Source organism: Bos indicus x Bos taurus, chromosome 23 (assembly GCF_003369695.1).
Source record: "Bos indicus x Bos taurus breed Angus x Brahman F1 hybrid chromosome 23, Bos_hybrid_MaternalHap_v2.0, whole genome shotgun sequence".
Lineage (NCBI taxonomy): Eukaryota > Metazoa > Chordata > Mammalia > Artiodactyla > Bovidae > Bos > Bos indicus x Bos taurus.
In genome coordinates, this window is record NC_040098.1 from 28,855,050 (window position 1) to 28,874,481 (window position 19,432).

Here is a 19,432-nt window from a genome sequence, read left to right on the forward strand (position 1 = left end):
TTTTAACGGCAGTGAATGTTTTCTTTTAAATTAGCAACTGTAATTACCTAGATCCCCTATTCCTGTTTTCCTCTGCCTCATCTGCTTGTCTCTTCCTATAAGTATCTGAATTAATTTTCCAGACTAACCAACTCCATTCTCTCAAGAACTAGAAAGCAAGGAGTATCAGACCCACACAAAGAGTAAATACTTTAGAGCGTATAAAGATGCTCATTCTTTATTTGGAAATGGAAGCAAAGCTCTGAGAAGTCAGGTCACAGTGATTGTGGTCAGCAGCAGGACCACCCACAATGTAAGGAAGTTTGGGGTCTGTGCTCTAGGTTTTCCCAGAGATGCCTTAGGGATACCATCAAAAACATTAAGAACTTCCTTGTTCAAGGCTGGGGCTTATAACTTCCCAGGCATGACCTCTACAATTGATGGATGCTCTTGACCACAAACATTCTAGTGTCCATGACAACAAGGACCTACAGCTTGTGACAGTGGGTATTTCCAGCTCACTGGTAACTTCCTGGAGGCAGCAATATCTTTGGCAGGAAGCCATCTCTTCTGTCACCTTGGCCACAAGGCCCTGCTCCAGGCCTTGAATTGATAATCCACAGGAGTGGACCCTTCTCCTGAGTCATTCCCTCCTGGAGAGGCAAGGATAGAAGAGGGCAGCTCTTAGGACCCATTGGCACCCTCACTGTCCATCCCTGGCCTGGAGGTGCTGGCTCTGTCCTCTGGTGCTTTGGCGGTGGGCCTTAGGTCTGGATGCCTGCACGACAGCCTGGGCACCGGAAGTCGGCCTCCCTGGCAGCCTGAATGCTGCAACCAACACAGGCCACGTGGAACCAGATGTCACAGCCATCACACTGAACCCAGGCCACTGTCTCTTCTTGGGGTAGGCAGCAACAAGGGGCTGCACAGGGCTCCCCGCCCCCAACTGCAGGGGGAGCCCTGGGGTTGCTCATTGGGTGCTTCCGAGGACGCCCGCGTCGATTTCTGAAGAAAGGGACACAAAAACCAAGGTCACTGGAAACCTGCAGAAGCCTGGAACTTCCCCCTAGATAACTGCAGAGGGAACCCATAGAGATTCACTAGACTAATGGTGAATCTGGCTAGCACACCTAACCCAGATTTTGTCATCACAACAGGTGTTCCACCTCCCACCCCCACCACCCAAGCAGATAGGTACATCTCAGCCTAGGGCTCTTAAAAAACCAAAGGCAGTGAAATAAAGCCAAGTTGACTTACCCACTGGGTGTCACTGGGGTTTTTTCTACACGGAGTTTCTTCCTAGGCTCCGGCAGGACTGGTGAGGGGCTCTTGGGAGCCTCTCTCTCATCATCCAGTTCTTCCAACACGCGGTGAGCTGACTTCCTCCGGTTTCTTGGGGGTGGGGCAGAAGGGGCAGTCCCCACTTCCCCAGTGGGAGTGGGACCAGGCGGACTCTGTGGCCCACCCCCACTCCGTGAGAAGGTGAGGGGCTGGGAGTGGAGCTTGCTGAGGCTGCCAATGGAGTTGAGGATCAGGGTTGCTTTGGGGGCTGGGGAGAGGGTGCTGAGGGGACGCTGTGGAGCCCCCTGGGAGGGCAGCATGGGCCGGAAACCAATCCCGGTTCCCTCTTCTCCCCTAGACCGCGGGGTGGTAATGGCAGCAAAATCTTGAGGTTTGACTCGGACTTGCTGAAACAAGTAGAACTCTGAAGGGCTGGTTCCTGGGGGCCCTTCAGGGCCAAAGGTCAGAAGATCACCATCACTCAACTCCAGCCTGTGACCCCTTGGGAGTCGGACATTATTGACCAAAGTCCCTGTTGATTGTGGGGCACCAGACAGATACAGAGAATGACAAAAACAAATGACTGGTCAGCAGTGGAGAAATCTGGTCCTGTCTGGTTTTCTGGGGAATACGAGGAAGAACACATGCATGTCATGAAATCCTTACATTCTAAGTCCCTCAGTAGTAGGTGTCATCAGATAAGAAACTCCCTGTGAGCTAAGAATATTATTATTTTTCCTTATGCTCTCCCTCAAGGCACATGGAACGAACTTCCCTCAATCCACTGAGGTCTGGGTCTCAGAGACGCTCAACTCTCAGCTCCAACTCAGCACTTATCAGCATAGCTCAGACTATCTGGGTTCAAATTCCACCATTTACCTGTCATGTGACCCTGGACAAGTCAGCCTCTTTATGTTTCATTTTCTTTGTAAAATGGGGCATTTGTGCTCACCTATATTTAATGCACATAAAACAGTTCTTGGCTCATAATAATAAACAGGAAATTAATGTTGGCCAGTTGAAATTATCCAATACCCACAACACTCCTCACTCACAAAGACATATTCTAGGAAACTAAGACCTAGAGAGGTGGAGTGGCAGGTCTGAGTGACGTTACCAGGGGCCAACAGCAGAACTCATGTAAACCCAGGCCTTCTGAGGCTGCCTAACTGCCTCCAAGTCAGGGAGTAAGGCACATGTCCAGATAATTAAGATAATTCAACAGATTTCACAACTGCCCTAAGGCAAGAACAAATGTCTAAACAATCTAGAAACTGAAGTCTAAGCTTGCCCCCTCACCGCCCACCATGGTCTCAGAACAACCCCACTGTGATGGCTCCAGTCTGTGGATCTACCTCCCACCCCCTCTATGAGCTAAACAGGATCAGCCCCACAAAGAGCTTCTGACACTGCACATTTCTGGTGGAAAGACATAAGTCTGCATGACAACCGTCCATCCAACCTGATGGGGAGTTTGGGAGGCCGGCAGAATCCCTGTTGGGTCTTTTAATTCATTATAGCCCAGAACTGCGACTGCCCCAGCATAAGGCTGCCCTGCTCACTCCTCACCTTGGCTGCTGTGGTTCTCCAGGCTGACCCTCCAGTCATCACCCTGGCGCTCCGCATGCAGCTCTGCGTGGACCCCAGAGATGAAGCCTGGCTCGTGCTGTGGCCGCAGGGTCACATCACAGAGATCGGCCCTGCAGCCCAAGCGGTAGGTGCAGCCAGCTCCACTGGGTGGGTGGAAGGTGTGGAGATCGACACCCTTGCCGACCCCAATGCGCAGCAGCTGGAAGCAGGGCAGCATGGGCGGGGCCCCCTCGGCACCACCACTTCACCTCAGGAATCCATCACCTTGTCCACTCCCTGGGCCGTGCACAGCTGGCCTAAATTCACTTTCCGTCTGACGCAAACTTGAGCTATGTTTTGTGCAAGTTCGACTTTGAGCACACTCCCTGAGTAGGGCAAATTCAGGGTGCAGGGAGCCTAGGATGCGATGTAAAATTGGCTGTCAACAGCTTTGCAACTGAAAAAATTTGGTGAAAGTTCCAGTGTAGTGCAAAATAGAACGCGTCCTGTGGCACGAAGTTGAATCGGATTCTCAGACCGCAAAATATTCCAGGAGCCTTCAATCTGGGCAAGTCAACAATACATTAGGCAGTTTCTAGGGAAATTAGAACTGTAGGTGTGTGTGTGGCGGGGGGAGGGGTGCTGCTTCTGTGTGATATACTAACTTGCCACTTCAGTGTAATTTGGAGAAGAGAAGCTTCTTCCTGTCAAACCTGCTTTTCCTAATAGAGTAACCCTCCTGCTAGCTCACGCTTCACTCTTCTAAACCAATCCCTCATTCATAACTAGCTAGTTTGAACCCCAGTGGGAAGCGTACTGTCACCCCTCAAAGGCAGTGCAAACGGGGCTCTACGTTGTCCAACAAGGTGGAGCTAAACCCCTGCTTTCTGGTTTCTCCAGGTGGGATAAAAACAGAGGAAAGGGCTTCCCGGGATGATTCAAGACAAATCCAGCCTTTTCCCTCCCCGCCCCAGCCCGGATTCGTATCTACCGCGCTGTGCAGTCTCGGAATGGTTCCCTCTCCAGGCAATGCCAGCTTATGCCGCAGCCCAGGACCTCTCGGGATCCGGCCGGGGTTGGTGCTCCTGCGGCTGTTTGACAGCGAAGAAGCCCGGGCCAGGAGGGGCGCGGCCTCCGCGCGCGGGCATCGCTGACCCCGCCTTCGGAATTCCCGGGTCCGGACTTCGAGCGGAGTGAGCGCGTCCCCCGAGCCGTTTTTGATTGGCCATTTCGTTTGCCCTCCTTCTCTCCATTGGGCGACGCTCTGGGATCTCCCGCCTTTCGCTTTTTCTGATTAGTTCACAAGTTTTCCCGGGTTCCCGGAGTTGGGAGGAGCCGCCAGGGCGCGGAGATGCCCCTAACGCCTTAATTGGGCCTGGCTTTAGACACTACTGCGCCTGCGTGCGCCTTTTCCCCGCCTCCTTCAGGAGTGGTAACCCTACAGGCTTAAGAGCGTCCCGCCAACCTGCCCGCTTTGCGCAGGCGCGGTTAGGGACCCAAGCGGCGACCGGGAGCTAGGTGTAGGGGGTGTGGCCAAAGGGCTGTGGGGGTCTCTCGCGCTGGGTAAGGGGCATTCGGGAAGAGTCAGTTGGGGGCGGGAAGGGGCTGAGAGGGGGTGGGCGGAGGGGTGTAAGGGCAGGGTAAAGGAACAAATGAGGTGGTCAGAACAGCCTTAGAGCTCAGCGTCCAGCAGGGCGAAGACTCAGGAGGATCTGGGGGAGAGGAGGGAGGGAGTGTAGGCTACTGAGACATGAGAGGGTGAGGGGCCAGCATAATTCCTTCAGGATAAAAGCAAATAGTGATGTAGGGAGGAGTAGGGATCCCAGATTGGGAGGAAAAATAGATGAATTCGAGTGGGAGGGTGGGGAGATCTTAACAAGCCCTCTCTCTGCTCTAGGACTCTGGAGAGGCAGATGGGAGGCAGGAATGGAAGCTGAAGGGACGATAGAGAGAAACTGAGTGGAAAGTTGCTGGCACGGTTTGGATGAGATGTCCGAAACTAGCTGGCTTTTCTGCTAAGGAGTCTAGGCTGCCTGGATTCCCCCAGGGGTTCTGGGGAGGTATCCTGTGCTACATGTGGCCACATTCATCAGGGGCCAGGCCTTGGGCCAGCGCTTTGATAGGGAAGGACCCTGGAGTCATGGCTTGGTGGTGTCTGGATGGGCTTCCCCAAGGCCTTGGTGAGCCATGGAGAGAACTCTGGAGACTGGGCTCACGGCCCCTGCATCGCATACCTCAATTGTCACCTTCATTCAGGAACTGCAGAGACCATAGAAACTTAAGGAGGAGGGTAAAGGCACTATCCAGAATTCTAAAAGTATGAGTAAAACTTAACAGCCCCTCAGCCTGTCTCAGTAAATTCTCTCCACCTCATGGCTGTTGCCATAGTCTGTCAGGAACTAGACTGAGACAAGCAAGGGATCTTGGGGTACTTCTGCTTCTTTTGGGAAATAGGATAAGAAAAGCTATGAGTTGGATGGACCTGGCTGTTATTTAAGGATTATGACTTTGTTATTGTAGGGGCTCTCTCTTTGGAAGAAGGCCTGAAAATTGAATTGGAGTGTCCTTGTTTCTCCTATTGTTCAGGGGGTCATAGATGGCTGTACACCGACTCTAGAGACTTCAAATAATGTGGAGATGTTTCGACCTTCAGGTTAGTGGGATCTGGCATGGGGACTGGTGATTGTGTCTCCCTGGAGAACTGAGTACCTTTGTCCTTATGATTCTTTAGGTTCCACTGGGCTGATTCCCCCATCCCACTTCCAAGTTCGGCCCCTTCCAACACTGCCGAGAATGGCTCCCACATGGGCCTCAGACACTCCCCTGGTCCAGCGCCCAACCCATCAAGATGTCTTAGAGAGGCGGCCAGACAACCAGAGACCTCAAGTGACCATGTGGGAACAGGAAGTTTCTGGCAAGGGGCAGGAACCAGAGTGGAGAGGCAGGTACGATCTAATGTAACTGTTCTCTTGGACTTGCTTGCCAGTGAACCTTCTTCACTGTAATAGAGTCCTTACCCTATTTCAACCCTTAGTTCCACAATTTGTTCATTTTTTCCAGAAGCAATTGTTGGTGTCTACAATGCATAAATAATAGCAGTGTGCTAGATGCTAGGGACAAAGATAACAAAAATAAATAAGAGATCCTGATATCAAAGAATTTTAAATCCTAAGGGAAGAAATTGGTTGACCCATAGCTGATTGTACTAAGTGTAGTATAAGGCAGGCTGAAGAAGTGTGGGCTGGGACACAGACTGGGTGCTGTAGTAGTATGAGTTCATCTGGTGGAGCTGGCCATGCTCTCTGTCAGTGTGTTGTCTATGAAAATTCTTGATGTTTCGTGTGAGTCTTTTCCCACATGTACTGGACCATCCTTCTGCCATTTTGTTCTTGAGTAGGATTGCAGTTGGGTCTCCGTGGGACCCTGTCAAAGGGAAAGAAGCAGGATGATGAAAGAGGAGTGTGAGAGCGTCAGGGGATGGAGACTCTCTGTGGCTTGTTTGGCTACCCCCTAGGGGTCCTTTGTCCAGTCACTTAATTTCTATAGGCTACAGATCCTGTAAAAAAGTACTGGGGAGTCCAGTGGTTAGGATCCCAAGCTTTCACTGAGAAGGACATGGGTTCAGTCTCTGCTTTGGGAACTAAGATCCCACAAGCTGCACAGCACAGCGGAAAAAATAATTTTTTTAAAGTGCTTTGGTTCTGGGCCTCAGTGAGGGAACTGTGTCAAGAATCATCTTATAAGCTGGTTTCAGCTCTCTAGAGGTTGGGACTTTGTGATTTATTGAGGTGCTGCCCTCTCAGACTTCTCATGCAGGATATCTAACAGTTAAATAATCTTAACTGGCGCCTGGCTTTGCCATACTGACACTGGAAGCCATCACCTCTCTTTGTACCTCCATCAAACTTTTCCCTGCCCTTAAGTCAGAATTCAGCAGTCTCAGTGTCCTTCAGACTTCTCTAATTCAGAATGCATAGCCTAATGATGTGCACGTGTGATGGTTAACACGTCTGTCTGTATATTGCCTTCGAGAGAGGTTATGGTCCATGAACTCAGCTAGCTTTTCAAGTCCTGTGGACCCAGATATGCTTAGTAGGGCTGCCTTGAATGATGATGGTGATGGCATGCAGAGATCCCCATGGCCCAGCTTCATTCCTTGCCATCTCTGCGCATAGGAGCAGAGGGATCCTCTCTTCTTCTCCTGTCTCCATTTATGCCTTGGCCACTCTCACCACCAGACTAACCTGTCTCACCTATGCTAACCTGTCTCTGAAGGTGCACGGAACTGGCAGGGTCACAGGCCCTGAGCCAGCAGGCTGAGCTGATCTCTCGGCAGCTGCGAGAGCTGCGGCGGCTGGAGGAAGAGGTCCGGGTGCTACGGGAGACCTCACTGCAGCAGAAGCTGAGGCTGGAGGCTCAGGCCGTGGAGCTGGAGGCACTGGCACGGGCGGAGAAGGCTGGTCGCGCTGAGGCCGAGGGCCTGCGTGCCGCCCTGGCTGGGGCCGAGGTTGTCCGGAAGAACCTGGAAGAAGGGAGCCAGCGGGAGCTGGAGGAGGTTCAGAGGCTGCACCAAGAACAGGTGAATTTGGATGTGGGGAAGGCTCGGCTGCCCAGTGGAGCTGGGTGGGAGCTCCCCAGCAAAGAGCAGGCTTTGCCGAAAACAGTGATGAGGTGTTTGGTGAAGGTAAAAAAATACAGGTGACCTGGAAAGAGAGAGAACTTGGGTGTGTTGGTCTTATTCAGATTGCCCTTTTCTCCTTAGACTCAGGTGACCTCCCATCACCTGAAACCCTGCTTCCTCTTCCAGGGGGAAGTAGTTTGTCTTCCTACTTTACTCCAGGTACCCAGTTCCTCTGGGAGCATTGGGAAGGGGAGTGAGGGGTGTGAGAGGGGTCCTGAGGTGGACTGGGAAGGGGAGATTATTCAGTCAGCAGGCATACATCCGTGCTCCCTCTTTGCCATTCCTGAGACAAGAGCTGGGACACTGGGGTGAGCAAATCAGTCAACTCCCTGTCCTCGTGGGTGGAGCTGACAACCCAGTGGAAGACACACACATTCAGTGCCTTATTTAACTATAATTAATTAACTGTGATTGGGAGAAGTACTATGAAGGAGGACAAAGGAGCCCCACTGGTCTAGAGGCTGGGGAAGGCCACCCAACCAGTCGATGTGTTCGGAAACGGAACTGTAAAGATACTGAAAGAAAATGAGGGTGAATTCCTTTGTGATTTGGGAATGGGAAAGACTTTCTATCTATGAATCAATCCAGAGCCATTAAAGGAAAGATTGATATATATTGACTTTATAATACCAAACTTAGGAATGACAAAGTAGAATCAGAGGGTAAATCACGGGCTTCCCTGGTGGCTCAGCTGGTAAAGAATCCGCCTGGAATGCGAGAGACCTGGGCTTGATCCCTGGGTTGGGAAGATCCCCTGGAGAAGGAAATGGCAACCCACTCCAGTGTTCTTGCCTGGGAAATCCCATGGACAGAGGAGCCTGACACTACAGTCCGTGGGGTCACAAAGCGTCAGACACGACTTAGCAACTAAACAACAACAAAAGGGTGAATGATAAGCTGGGGGAGAATATTTCCAGTTCATACCACAATAAAAAGTTAATATCCCTACTATGTAATGTGTGCCTAGAAACCGATAAAGGAAAGACAGCTATCCAGTCGAAAAATGGACAAAAGAGGTCATTCAAAGAAAACTCTTTTCAGTTCATGAAAGATGCTTAATGATAAGCAGTCGACATTTGTGTTAAATCAAAGTTGGCTGGTGGGTAGGCCTGGGGGGAGGCGATGGGGCTGGTGCATGTAGATGTGCATGGGAGGGGGCCAGAGAGGCTTGAGCACAAGCGACAAGACGGGCCCTGGGGCTGTGCTGGAGGGTGAGGGCTTGGGCCTGTTCAACTTTATAGTTTACCTTAAGAGCAGTGGGCAACCACTGAAAGGTTTCAACAAGGAAATGACATGATCAGATTTGTATTTTGTATGTAGAAGTTTTGTGATTCATGTCCAAAAAGCTCACAGTGACTGTGGTACGGACATAGGGCTAGAGGCAGGCAGGCCGGAAGTGAGGGCAGCCACTTCCACTCCTTCACCCGCCACAGCATGACTCCTTCAGCGTATCTGATACCTTTACCACTGCTGGAGGTGCTGTGAGAAAGAGACAAGCTCCCTGCCTTCCTGGGGCTTCCTTCCGGATGGCAGGAAGTAGATAGTAAGCAGGTGCAGAAGCAGGATCATTTTGTAATGAGAAGTGCAGGAAGGGCATGAACAGATGACAGGACTGGGTGGTGGTGGGTGGGGAGTAGTGGCCCCGGGAGGCGATGTCATGGAGATCTGAGGATCTAGGGGAAGCAGGCCTCTGGGTAGACTCTGAGGTGGGAAGGAGCAGACTTTTGGGGCGGGGGGCGGATGATGAGAGAGCACTGTGGCTGCAGCAGAGTGGGCAGTGGAGAGACAGAATGTGAGCTCAGAGGCCAGGAGCTGGCAGAGGCCGAGGCCTGACACAGGCTTCACAGACCCAGGGAAGATGCTGGTCTGAACGCTGTGGGAAGCCACTGGAGGATTCTAAGACCAGTCAGGAGATCGTTGCCATTGTCCAGGCCAGAGATGAGGTGGTTTACCTAAGGCTGGTGGTCCTGGTTATGGAGAGAAGTGACAGTGTTCTGGGGGGAGGCCTGACAGGAACTGCTGACGGACTGGAGGGTGATGGGAAGTGAAGCGCCAAGGATGGTCTCTGTTTTGCCATGTGCAGTTAGATGATTTCTCGGGTGATTGTCCAGGGTCACAGAAAGTGGGAGTAAAGGCCAATGATGAAGCAGGGGGTGGGTTTGGAAAGCCCAGGTGTGGGCCAGCTGGCCCCTGCTGAGTCTTCTCTTCTCTCTGCAGCTCTCCTCCTTGACCCAGGCTCACCAGGAGGCCCTTTCCAGTTTGACCAGCAAAGCTGGGGGCCTGGAGAAGTCTCTGAATAATCTGGAAACCCGGAGGTCAGGGGAAACCAAGGAGCTGGCTGCGGCCCAGAGGGAGGCTGAGCTGCTGCGGAAGCAACTGAGGTGAGTTCTGGGGGGTGGGCGACCCCAGGAGGACCTGGCAAGTGGTGGGTTGGTGGGGAAATGGGTCTCCAGGGTGGCCCCCTGATGGCTACTCTGCTCCCACCCCAACCCTAGCAAGACCCAAGAGGACTTGGAGGCTCAGGTGACCTTGGTTGAGAACCTGAGGAGGTATGTGGGGGAGCAGGTCCCTCCGGAGGTCCGCAGCCAGGCATGGGAATCAGAGCGACAAGAGCTTCTAGAAACCGTCCAGGTGAGAGAGTGCCCGGCCTGGGATGGAACACGGGGGCTCAAGTCCTGGGCAAGGGGCCCTGGAGAAGAACACAGTCCCCAGGAGAAAAGGCAGTGCCATCGAGGGGTGCGCAGGTTGGGCGCCACCCGAGGGCCACTGGCAGACCTGACGGAGGCGGCTGCCCTCTGTCCCCACCCCTCCCGCAGCACCTGCAGGAGGACCGGGACAGCTTGCACACCACTACCGAGCTGCTGCAGGTGCGCGTGCAGAGCCTCACACACATCCTCTGCATGCAGGAGGAGGAGCTGGCCCGGAAGGTAGGCCCCTGGCCCAGGCCCCTCGGCCCCTGTGCACAGGAGGGGTTGGTGTGCCACTCCCAGAACCTGCTGACATCTTTCTTCCCCTGAACACCTCTCCTTGCTGTGGCTCCTGATGCCAGGGCAAGATAGGAGAAACCTTCCTCTGCTCCCCCAGGATCCCCCATTCTCCCTGCTTCCTCCCTGCAGGTTCAGCCTTCAGACTGCCTGGAGCCTGAGTTCACCAAGAAGTGCCAGTCCCTGTTGAAGCGCTGGCGGGAGAAGGTGTTTGCCCTCATGGTGCAGCTGAAGGCCCAGGAGCTGGAGCACAGAGAATGCGTGGAGCGACTGAAGGGACAGGTTGCCTGGAGCCCACTTCCTCCAGTGCTCTCCCCCAGCTCCCTGCTCCTTGCGGAAGGGATGGCGTTTATTCACCAGATATTTGGGTGGCTCCCCTGTGCTGGCTGCACAGCCCTGAGCAAAGGTCCACAAAGACCTGCTCTCGTGAGGCTTACACTTTGTGAGGTGGGCTGACCTTAGGTAGGACGGCCACTTCCAGGAGGTAACAGTGTTCAAGGACCGGTGGGTGGCATGGGCCAAGGCTATGGGTCCTTACGGGCAGGTCACAGGGCAGTTCCTCAAGATGTGGGCACATGGAACATGCTTCTGGAAGGAAACCCGGACTCAGACTCCATTCTCAAGAACTGGGCTTCTTGTCTGTCAGCGTGGCCTTTCAGAGATCTCTGCACCTGCCCCTGCCTTCCCAATGCTTCCCCCACCCCCACCTTACAGCTTTCTGCTCTGGACCTGCCTCCTCTCCTTTCCCAGGTGGCAGAGCTCCAGGAAAGAGTGGAAACCCAGTGCCAGGAGCAGGTCATCCTGCAGCGCTCCCTGCAGGACAAAGCTGCCGAGGTGGAGGTGGAGCGGATGGGCGCCAAGGTCAGCTTCTGAGACAGGCAGAGGCTGAGGGATGGTAGGGAGACCCCAGGCAGGGGACCCCTTTCTTTACCTCACCCTTCCTAGGCCCTGCAGATGGAGCTGAGCCGCACTCAGGAGGCCCGGCGCCGGAGGAAGCAACAGGCAGCCCCAGCGGAGGAGCAGCTGAGGCTTGTGGCCAGTGCTGTCAGCAGGTATCTGGGGTGGAGAGTGGGTGGAATAGCATTCCTGCTTCCCCAGCTTCCTGGGCATCTTGAGGTTTAAGAGCCTCGGGCAAGCGGGGCTGCAAGGCTGGTCGTCTGGAGGAAGCAGGGCTGGAAGTATCTAGCCCTGTAAAGTCTGTTTGTTTTTTATGGGGCACCACCCCCCCTGCCCCGCCACCTTGCCACATTCTCACCAGGGTCACTTGTTAGGACTCCTACCCACTGCATGTTTGGCTGAGATGAGGTTAACTTCCTCCTGCAGTTAATAACAGCTTGAGCTAAACAGAGCACCTAGTAGGAGATGTAAGAGATGTGGGTTTGATCCCTGGATCGTGAAGATCCCCTGGAGGAGGGCATGGCAACCCACTCCAGTATTCTTGCCTGGAGAATTCCTTGGACAGAGGAGCCCGATGGGCTACAGTGCATGGGGTTGCAAAGAGTCAGACATGACTGAAGTGACTTAGCACAGCACAGGAGGATCTCCACTTTCAGAACTGTTCAAAGATGGGGAGTATAGACACTTGATCTTTCTTTCTTTCTTTAAAATTTTGCAGGCATGCCCTGTTGAGTTGGAAAAAAATTTAACCAATTTTTTTCTTTTAAAGTTGAAGACCCACAGGCGTACCTTGTTTTATTGTACTTTGCTTTGTCATTGACAGATATTGCATTTTTTACAAGCTAAAGGTTTGTGGCACCTCTGCGTCAAGCAAGTCTATTGGGACTATTTTCCCCAGCAGCGTTCTTTTCAAATTAATGCTGTCTTTAAATGTTTAGTTGTTTTTTAAGACATAGTGCTATTGCACACTTAGTGGACTACAGTATGGCATAAACATAACTTTTATAAGCACTGGGAAACCAGAAAATCTATTCGACTTTTTCTTTGCGGTACTGCTTTGCCGTATTTGCTTTGTTGCAGTGGTCTGGAACTAAACCCACAGTATATCCGAGGTCTGCCTCTACTTGCTTACTAGATATTCCATCTGTTAATAAAGCGTATGCCAGTTTCCTTTTTAATCAGTTGCAAGCCTGTCTCTCATACCAACTTCCTAGGTGTTTCCTTCACAGCTTTTGTTGTAGAACCTTTAGAAACTAGACTGCTGAGAAGCACAGGTTTCTTTGCACAGGTAACAACCCTTCCTCGGCTTTGGATGTCGGCTTCAGCTTCTCTTTCCCTTGGGCTGATCCCCCTTCCCTACTTTCTCCATGTACATAGCAGCACAAGATAAAGGGGGTTGAGTCCTTTTGGAAATGAGGTGGGGTTGAGGATTTGGTGACCTCGTGTCCTCTCCAGCTTTCAGACCTGGCTCCAGGGCACCGTGGCCGAGGTGGAGCGTGCCGCAGCCCGGCTGCCCAGCCTCAGCAGCCGAGTCAGCTATGCCGTCCGCAAGGTCCACACTATTCGGGGTGGGTAGGGCGACTGCCAGCCGCGCCCTGCCCCTGCCCCTGCCCCACCAGCTCTCTCATCCTACACCTACCCTCCTGCCTCCTCCTCCCCGGTCTGAGCATCTCCTTACGCCCCTGTTTCCCCTCCTCTTTGCAAACGCACCTCTCACGCTCTCTGCCTTTTCTCCCCAGGCCTGATGGCTCGAAAAGTGGCCCTTGCTCAGCTGCGCCAAGAGAGGTGAAGTCCGGGCCACTTTAGATTTACTGGGGGGCAGGAGTGGGGCTTTAGGGTGTTGGTTGCTGGGACCTGAAAAACACGAGGATGGAGGAAGGATAAGGGCTTAGGGGTCAGGCAGCTGGGTGATTTCCCCCATCTCTGTTTCCCTTCCTGTCTCAGCTGCCCGCCACCCCCACCGACCACAGACATGAGCCTTGAGCTGGAGCAGCTGCGGGAGGAGCGGAACCGTCTGGACGCAGAACTGCAGCTGAGTGCCCACATCATCCAGCAGGAGGTGGGCCGGGCCCGGGAGCAAGGTACGCCTGGTGCTTCCAAGTCAGCGAGCACAAGCCGGGGGCCAGAGTCATGGGGCCTTGGGGAGAAAGAGGAGGAGGGAAGAGCTGGGGTCTAGGGCAGGGAGGAACTTGAGTGGGCACCTCCTCTTCCCAGGGGAGGCAGAGCGGCAGAAGCTGAGTGAGGTGGCCCAGCAGCTGGAGCAGGAGCTGCAGCGCACGCAGGAGTCCCTGGCCAGTCTGGGGCTACAGTTGGAGGCAGCTCGCCAGGGCCAGCAGGAGAGCACGGCAGAGGCTGCCAGCCTCCGGAAGGAGCTGACCCAGCAGCAGGAGATCTATGGGCAAGGTGTGCAGGAGCGGACAGGGGCAGTCCTGGGGTCGGGAGCGGTGGGAACCATGACCCCAGGCTCCCCTGATGCGCTGTGTGCACCTCCACCCCAGCGCTGCAGGAGAAGGTGGCCGAAGTGGAAGGTCGGCTGCGGGAACAGCTCTCAGAATCAGAGAGGAGACTGAACGAGGCTCGTAGGGAACACACCAAGGCTGGTGAGAGTGGCTGGGAGGCACGTGGGCTTCCAAGAAGGAGGAGGTATTAAGGCATGAGATTATTGTCAAAACTATTTTGAAAGCTTTTTCTCTTTGAAGTATGCAAGTCATGAAGTTATCAAGGAAGATGAATTCTCAAGTGGTAAACACACCTGTATAGCCAGTGCCCAGATCCAACAATAGCACTTGACCAGCCTCAGATCCCCCCAGCTCGTCCCAGTCACCCCCCAGTCACAGAGGCAACGTGACATACCAACGATTACCCCCAATTCTTATTGGGAAGAATTTCAAACACTTAGCCAAGTTAAAAGAATCATGTGATGGATACTCATCTACCTTCTCCCGTTAGAGCAGCAGTTTATAACCTTTGATCACATTTCCTGTCTATCTGCATATTTACACATATTGATACATATACATTTTGGGGGGCAGTTATTGAGAGTAAGCTGCAAACAACCTGACTATTCAGCTGCATATCCCACAAGGAGAATATTTTCCTATGTAACCTCAATACCATGGTCACACTTTAAGAAAATGAACACAAAATCTGATATCCAGTCCCTATTCAGATTTTCCCTCCTGTCCTCCAGGAAGCTTCAGGGATGGGGGAGGTACTTTGGGTTCATAGATTCACAAGATTCTAGAGCATCAGCCACCCCTCCATCTGTACAGAAGAGACTGAATGCCACAAAGCATCCATGGCTCCCTGAGTCACAGAGCTGGGGACCCCGTGTGCCGCCCATCCTTCTAGGCTTGTGTTCTCAGTGCCTCGCAGCCTCTAGGCTGCCAACACCCATCCCCTCTGTGGCCTGGCTTTCCTGCAGTGGTCTCCCTACGCCAGATCCAGCGCAAAGCCACCCGGGAAAAGGAGCGGAACCAGGAGCTCCGGCGCCTGCAGGATGAGGCCCGGAAGGAGGAGGGGCAGCGGCTGACCCAGCGCCTGAAGGAGCTGGAGAGGGACAAGAACCTCATGCTGGTAGGAGGCGGAGAGACTGGGCCCTTGTGGGCTGGTTGGGGAGCAGAGCTGTGGAGAGGGGAGGGGGCCCTGCCTGGGCTCGGTGGCATTTAACCCTCTCCTTCCCAGGCCACCTTGCAGCAGGAGGGTCTCCTCTCCCGTTACAAGCAGCAGCGACTGTTGGCAGTTCTTCCTTCCCCGTCGGATAAGGGCGTACCTGCGGAGCCCAGCCCGAAGCCCTCAGAGTCGTCAGCACCCACACCCCCAGCAGCGGCCCTCTGCACCAAGGAGTCCATCAAAGGTAAGGGACGGAGGGCAGGGGGACCCTGGGAACCTTTCCCCCAGGCCCTCTGCAGGGCTTGAGCCTTGTTCTCTGTGACCCTGGAGGCCCACAGCCTGCCTCAGGCCAAGAGCTCTCTCCCTTATAACCCTCACACATCCGGTAGCTGTGCTGTTCCTCGGCACTGTGACTGACACCCTTGTCCACCTCCCGTCCCTCCAGGATCCCTTTCTGTCTTGCTCGATGATCTGCAGGGCCTGAGTGAGGCCATTTCCAAAGAGGAAGCCATTTGTGAAGGGGACAGCCAGACCTCCTCTTCAGTCTGCCTCTGACCAGCTGTGAGGACCAGGAGGATGAGGATGGAAGGGGAATGGGTCGGGAAGGGGACTTCCTCCAGCCGCCCTTAGGGACACCAGCCGCCAAGATGTCATGAATTCTCCCGTGGCTCAATAAAGATGACAACAGTCAGAGTCATGGTTTGGTCACTTCTTTCTGGGAATATAAGGAAGTTTTCTCCCCGTAGCCTCTCTTGTCCGGGAAGTGTGAGAACCAGTCCCTCATACAGCTCTTCCTCTAGATGGTTCCTTTTTCAAAACCCCTTTCCTAGGCTGCCCAGGAGGTTTTTGGAGAAGCTCCAGGTTTTGTTTTATTCTTAACTTTTATTTTAAAACTACCTCTGGAAAATGGTCAGGGCAAGGGCACGAGGCAGATAGAACATTCACGTGCTCAGCAGGACTCACAGAGCCAGGCAGCGTCCTGCCTTGGGGGGCCACTGGTGGGTTTGATTAACGGGTAGGTCCCTGCTCCAGAGACACTTACCTTCTGGTGGGAGAGACAGACGATGGGCGGGTACCTACATGAACAAACGAATGTTTCAAACAAGTGCTGTGAAGAGGAAAAAATGACAGTGGCATGATAGAAACTAGCTGTGTGGGGAGGGGTGACTTTAGATGAGGGACAGGCAGGGCTTCTCTCCGGAGGGATGTGCTGCTGAGGCCGGAGTGCGGTAAGGAGCGGGCTGTGCAGCCACCTGGGAGAAGCACCAGGATGGACAGGTCCTGAGGCTGCGGGGAGCCAAGGGAGGGTGCTGCAGGGAGAGGCCAGGCCTGGTGGAGCTTGGGTTTTACTCTAAGTCAATAAAAAGCCCTTGGAGGGACGTTCCTGGTGGTCCAGTGGCTAAGACTCTGCGCTCCCAAAGCAGGGGGCCCGGGTTCGATCCCTGGTCAGGGAGCTAGATTTCTACATGCCACAACTAAAGATCCTGTATGCCACAACTCAGACCTGGTCCAGCCAAATTAAAGTAAATAAATAAATAGACAGCCCTTGGAGTACTTTTTAAACTGAGAACAGCCACACAATTTGACTTACATATTTAAGAGACCCATCAACTGGCTGTGGAGGATGGGTTTGGGGGCATGGGATGAGGAAAGAGAGGAATGGAGTCTTTGAAAACTTGAGCCGCAGGGGACTGGTAATCCTGGCCACTGGGGAGCAGACCAGGTTGTGGAGGAAGTGAGTTCAGTTTTGGGCATTTGCTTCTGAGCGGCTCGGGAGATCCTCACAGAGGAGTCCTTGCTGCAGAAAAGTTCAAGGGACATCTCTGAGCGGCTCAGACCAGACAGACTGATGTCTGAAAGATGAGGGGAGAGAAGGGGGGCGCAGAGAGTTCCCACCAAGGACCAGGGGAAGGGCAGTGAAGATGCTAGAGGGAGGAGGAAGAGGCTGAGGTGCCAGGGGGAGCTGAGGCAGCTTCTTCCAGAGCCTCTGGGTGTGACTGACTGGAACCAGCCCTGGCGTGGGGAGGAGGAATCGGGATGTCGTACTTCCTCCTCCACCTGCAGTCAGCCCAGGTGGCTCCTGGATGAAATTCCTCGTGTGTCACTACTTGGGAGGCCCCATTCGTGCCTGGAGAAGGTGTACGCTGGGGAGTGCAGATTCCAGGAAGAACTGAGCCCCAAGAGGGTTCACCCTGGGGCGGGTGAAGGAGGCTCGGTGTACCAGCTGAGATGGCCCTGGCTGTGTCCCAGGTGTTCGAGAGAGCACCCCCGCCCATCTTCTCCCTCCTTGTCCCCCCAGTTGCCTGCCCTCTGCCCCGCATCCTGCCTCTCAGCCCCTGTAATTACACTGCTTCCCCACGCATGCTTGCTCCCATTCCTTGGCTTCCCGGGACCTGGAGGGATGAGAGGTAGAAGTCCCTGTTATTAGGGTTCGCTGCAGGGTGTGTACGAAGGGGGACATGAAAACAAGGGTGGGGTGACCAAGGTCTAGGTCATTGATAAAACCTGGGTGGCTGGGTCCCGAGCTGGGGGACTAAGATGAGGGACGCCACCGTCAGTGGTTACACATCAGCCGTGGCCTTCCAGACGGGTTGGACCAGTCCGGTTTGGACGCAGTTCCTTGTGTGACAGGGCCGGCCCCTCCCCAGAGATCAGCCTCCGCTCTCCCTCCTCCCCTATAAAGCCTCTTAGGGTTCCCAGGCTCCCAGACTCAGCTGACCCCTGACTTTGGGGTCCAGGAGATAGTCAAGATGCTCAACTGGAAACTCCTAGGGATCTTGGTCCTTTGCCTGTTTGCTGGAGGTGAGCTGGGAACAGAGGCCCAGAGTGTGATTTGGGGTAATGGGGGACAGTCAGGATGAGGCGAGGCTGAGATGGATGCGTAAGGAAAGGGAGATTCTGGGAGATCCTGGGAGATGCATGTGAGGGGATGGAGGTGATGTGAGCAGGTTCATTTTAGCACAGGATAGACTTTGCTGGTTTGGCTTTAGCTCCATGTGGTGATTTGGATCAGCATTCAGGTGTGCAGGCAAGTGTTAATCAGAGCTGGGGTCTCTGTTAAGGGGGAGAAGGTCATTGTAGAGATGGGATCTGGGTGCCACATGGGGCCAGGGTGTAGACAGCTTTGGGACCTCAGACATGTATAGGGGTCCTCCCAGTGGGGTGTCCCAAACAGGGTTGGATGGAGCTTATGTGGGGGAAGGGAGGTCATGTCAGTTTAAAGTTGGTCCAGTCAGTAGTTCAGGACAGGGTTTCATGTCATTTTAAGATCGTGTTAGTATTCTGCGAATGCGTGGAGAGTTACTTTTGAGTTCTGTTTGTGAGATCAGCTCAGGCTGTGGTCCATCACAGAGAGGCGATGCTCCTTGGATCCTACCTGCTGGGAGAGAGGGTCCCTCACAACCTCTTACCTTCCTCCTTCCTTCTGCAGGCATCTCAGGCAGTGGAGACCAGCCTTCCCCCTCATCCAGAGAGATCTCAGAGGAGGAGGGCCCTCCACCATTGCCTCAGGGCCCCCCAATCCCTGGTGACCCCTGGCCAGGGGCACCCCCGCTCTTTGAGGATCCTCCACCTCCAGGCCCCAATCGTCCCTGGAGAGACCTGCCTGATTCTGGAGTCTGGCCTCCTGAACCCCCTAGAACTGATCCCCCTCAACCTCCTCGGCCTGACGACCCCTGGCCCGCAGGACCCCAGCCTCCAGAAAACCCCTGGCCACCTGCCCCTGAGGTGGACCACGGATCTCACGAGGAGCCAGACCTTGACCCACCCAGGGAGGAGTACAGATAACGGGCCCCCAGAGGCATCCTGGACTTCTGCTCTCAAACCCATCTCTACCCTTCTGATTCCCCTTGAATTCTCCCCAATTTAGCTTAACTCCTTAATTCCTTTCCTCATTCCTTCAGTTTTATTCTGAAGATTTTGTGCATATTTTCTGTCCCCTCTTGAGACAGGAATTTAAGCCCCACTTTCCCTCTCCTTTTTTCTCTGACAGCAGAATATCCCTACCTCCACCTCCCAGCTCCTCTTCCCCACCCCTGGAACTCAGAGGCAGGGCTGGCGGCACTATGTTCTCTCTACTGCCACCTGGTGGCCAACCATTGGGAACTGTCAGGAGCCGATGGTGCTTCTATGAAATGGAAAAATAAAATACCACGATTTCTTAATTTTGACTCTAGGCTGCTTCTTTGCCAATGAGCAGGTCTTTGAATGTTCAGATGCACTTGTCACAGCCACGAACCTACAGAGATCTGGAAGTCATCTGAGTTCCTGTCTTGCTCATATGCATAAGGATGGGGATTCAGCAGGAGGAAGGTTGGAAATGCAACTATCAAGAGATACAAGGAAATTCAGACCCATTCTGATATCCCTATTCTGGAGAATGAGAAACTAAGTTAAGTCTCTAGTTGACGGTTTGCCTACTCTGAGTGAA

The 19,432-nt window shown here is 53.7% G+C and overlaps 3 protein-coding genes across 8 annotated transcripts; 2 read left to right on the plus strand and 1 right to left on the minus strand.

Moving 5' to 3' along the window:
• Positions 1-183: 183 nt before the first annotated feature.
• TCF19 (transcription factor 19) lies at positions 184-3,991 on the minus strand. 2 transcript variants are annotated; one of them, XM_027523998.1, is made up of 4 exons: positions 3,821-3,991; positions 2,830-3,393; positions 1,237-1,792; positions 184-984 (listed from the first exon to the last, which is right to left on the minus strand). In XM_027523998.1, exons 2-4 carry the CDS (start codon positions 3,065-3,067, stop codon positions 744-746), a joined length of 1,035 nt encoding a protein of 344 aa, XP_027379799.1. In that variant the 5' UTR covers positions 3,068-3,393; positions 3,821-3,991; the 3' UTR covers positions 184-743. The 2 variants fall into 2 exon arrangements, with proteins under 2 accessions (XP_027379799.1, XP_027379800.1); XM_027523999.1 differs by lacking the exon at positions 3,821-3,991 and having other exon boundaries at positions 2,830-3,813.
• A 259-nt stretch (positions 3,992-4,250) lies between these two features.
• Positions 4,251-15,696, plus strand: CCHCR1 (coiled-coil alpha-helical rod protein 1). Of its 5 annotated transcripts, none has more exons than XM_027523988.1 (19): positions 4,251-4,392; positions 4,727-5,119; positions 5,416-5,482; positions 5,561-5,774; positions 7,105-7,408; positions 9,728-9,891; positions 10,006-10,141; positions 10,327-10,437; positions 10,627-10,776; positions 11,245-11,355; positions 11,440-11,546; positions 12,847-12,959; positions 13,131-13,176; positions 13,336-13,472; positions 13,606-13,794; positions 13,890-13,991; positions 14,816-14,967; positions 15,076-15,247; positions 15,449-15,696. In XM_027523988.1, exons 2-19 carry the CDS (start codon positions 4,814-4,816, stop codon positions 15,556-15,558), a joined length of 2,691 nt encoding a protein of 896 aa, XP_027379789.1. In that variant the 5' UTR covers positions 4,251-4,392; positions 4,727-4,813; the 3' UTR covers positions 15,559-15,696. The 5 variants fall into 5 exon arrangements, with proteins under 5 accessions (XP_027379789.1, XP_027379790.1, XP_027379791.1 ...); XM_027523989.1 differs by having other exon boundaries at positions 15,118-15,247; XM_027523990.1 differs by having other exon boundaries at positions 4,727-5,009.
• A 1,536-nt stretch (positions 15,697-17,232) lies between these two features.
• PSORS1C2 (psoriasis susceptibility 1 candidate 2) lies at positions 17,233-19,166 on the plus strand. The gene is made up of 3 exons (XM_027524481.1): positions 17,233-17,341; positions 17,704-17,805; positions 18,434-19,166. Exons 1-3 carry the CDS (start codon positions 17,233-17,235, stop codon positions 18,787-18,789), a joined length of 567 nt encoding a protein of 188 aa, XP_027380282.1. The 3' UTR covers positions 18,790-19,166.
• The last annotated feature ends 266 nt before the right edge of the window (positions 19,167-19,432 follow it).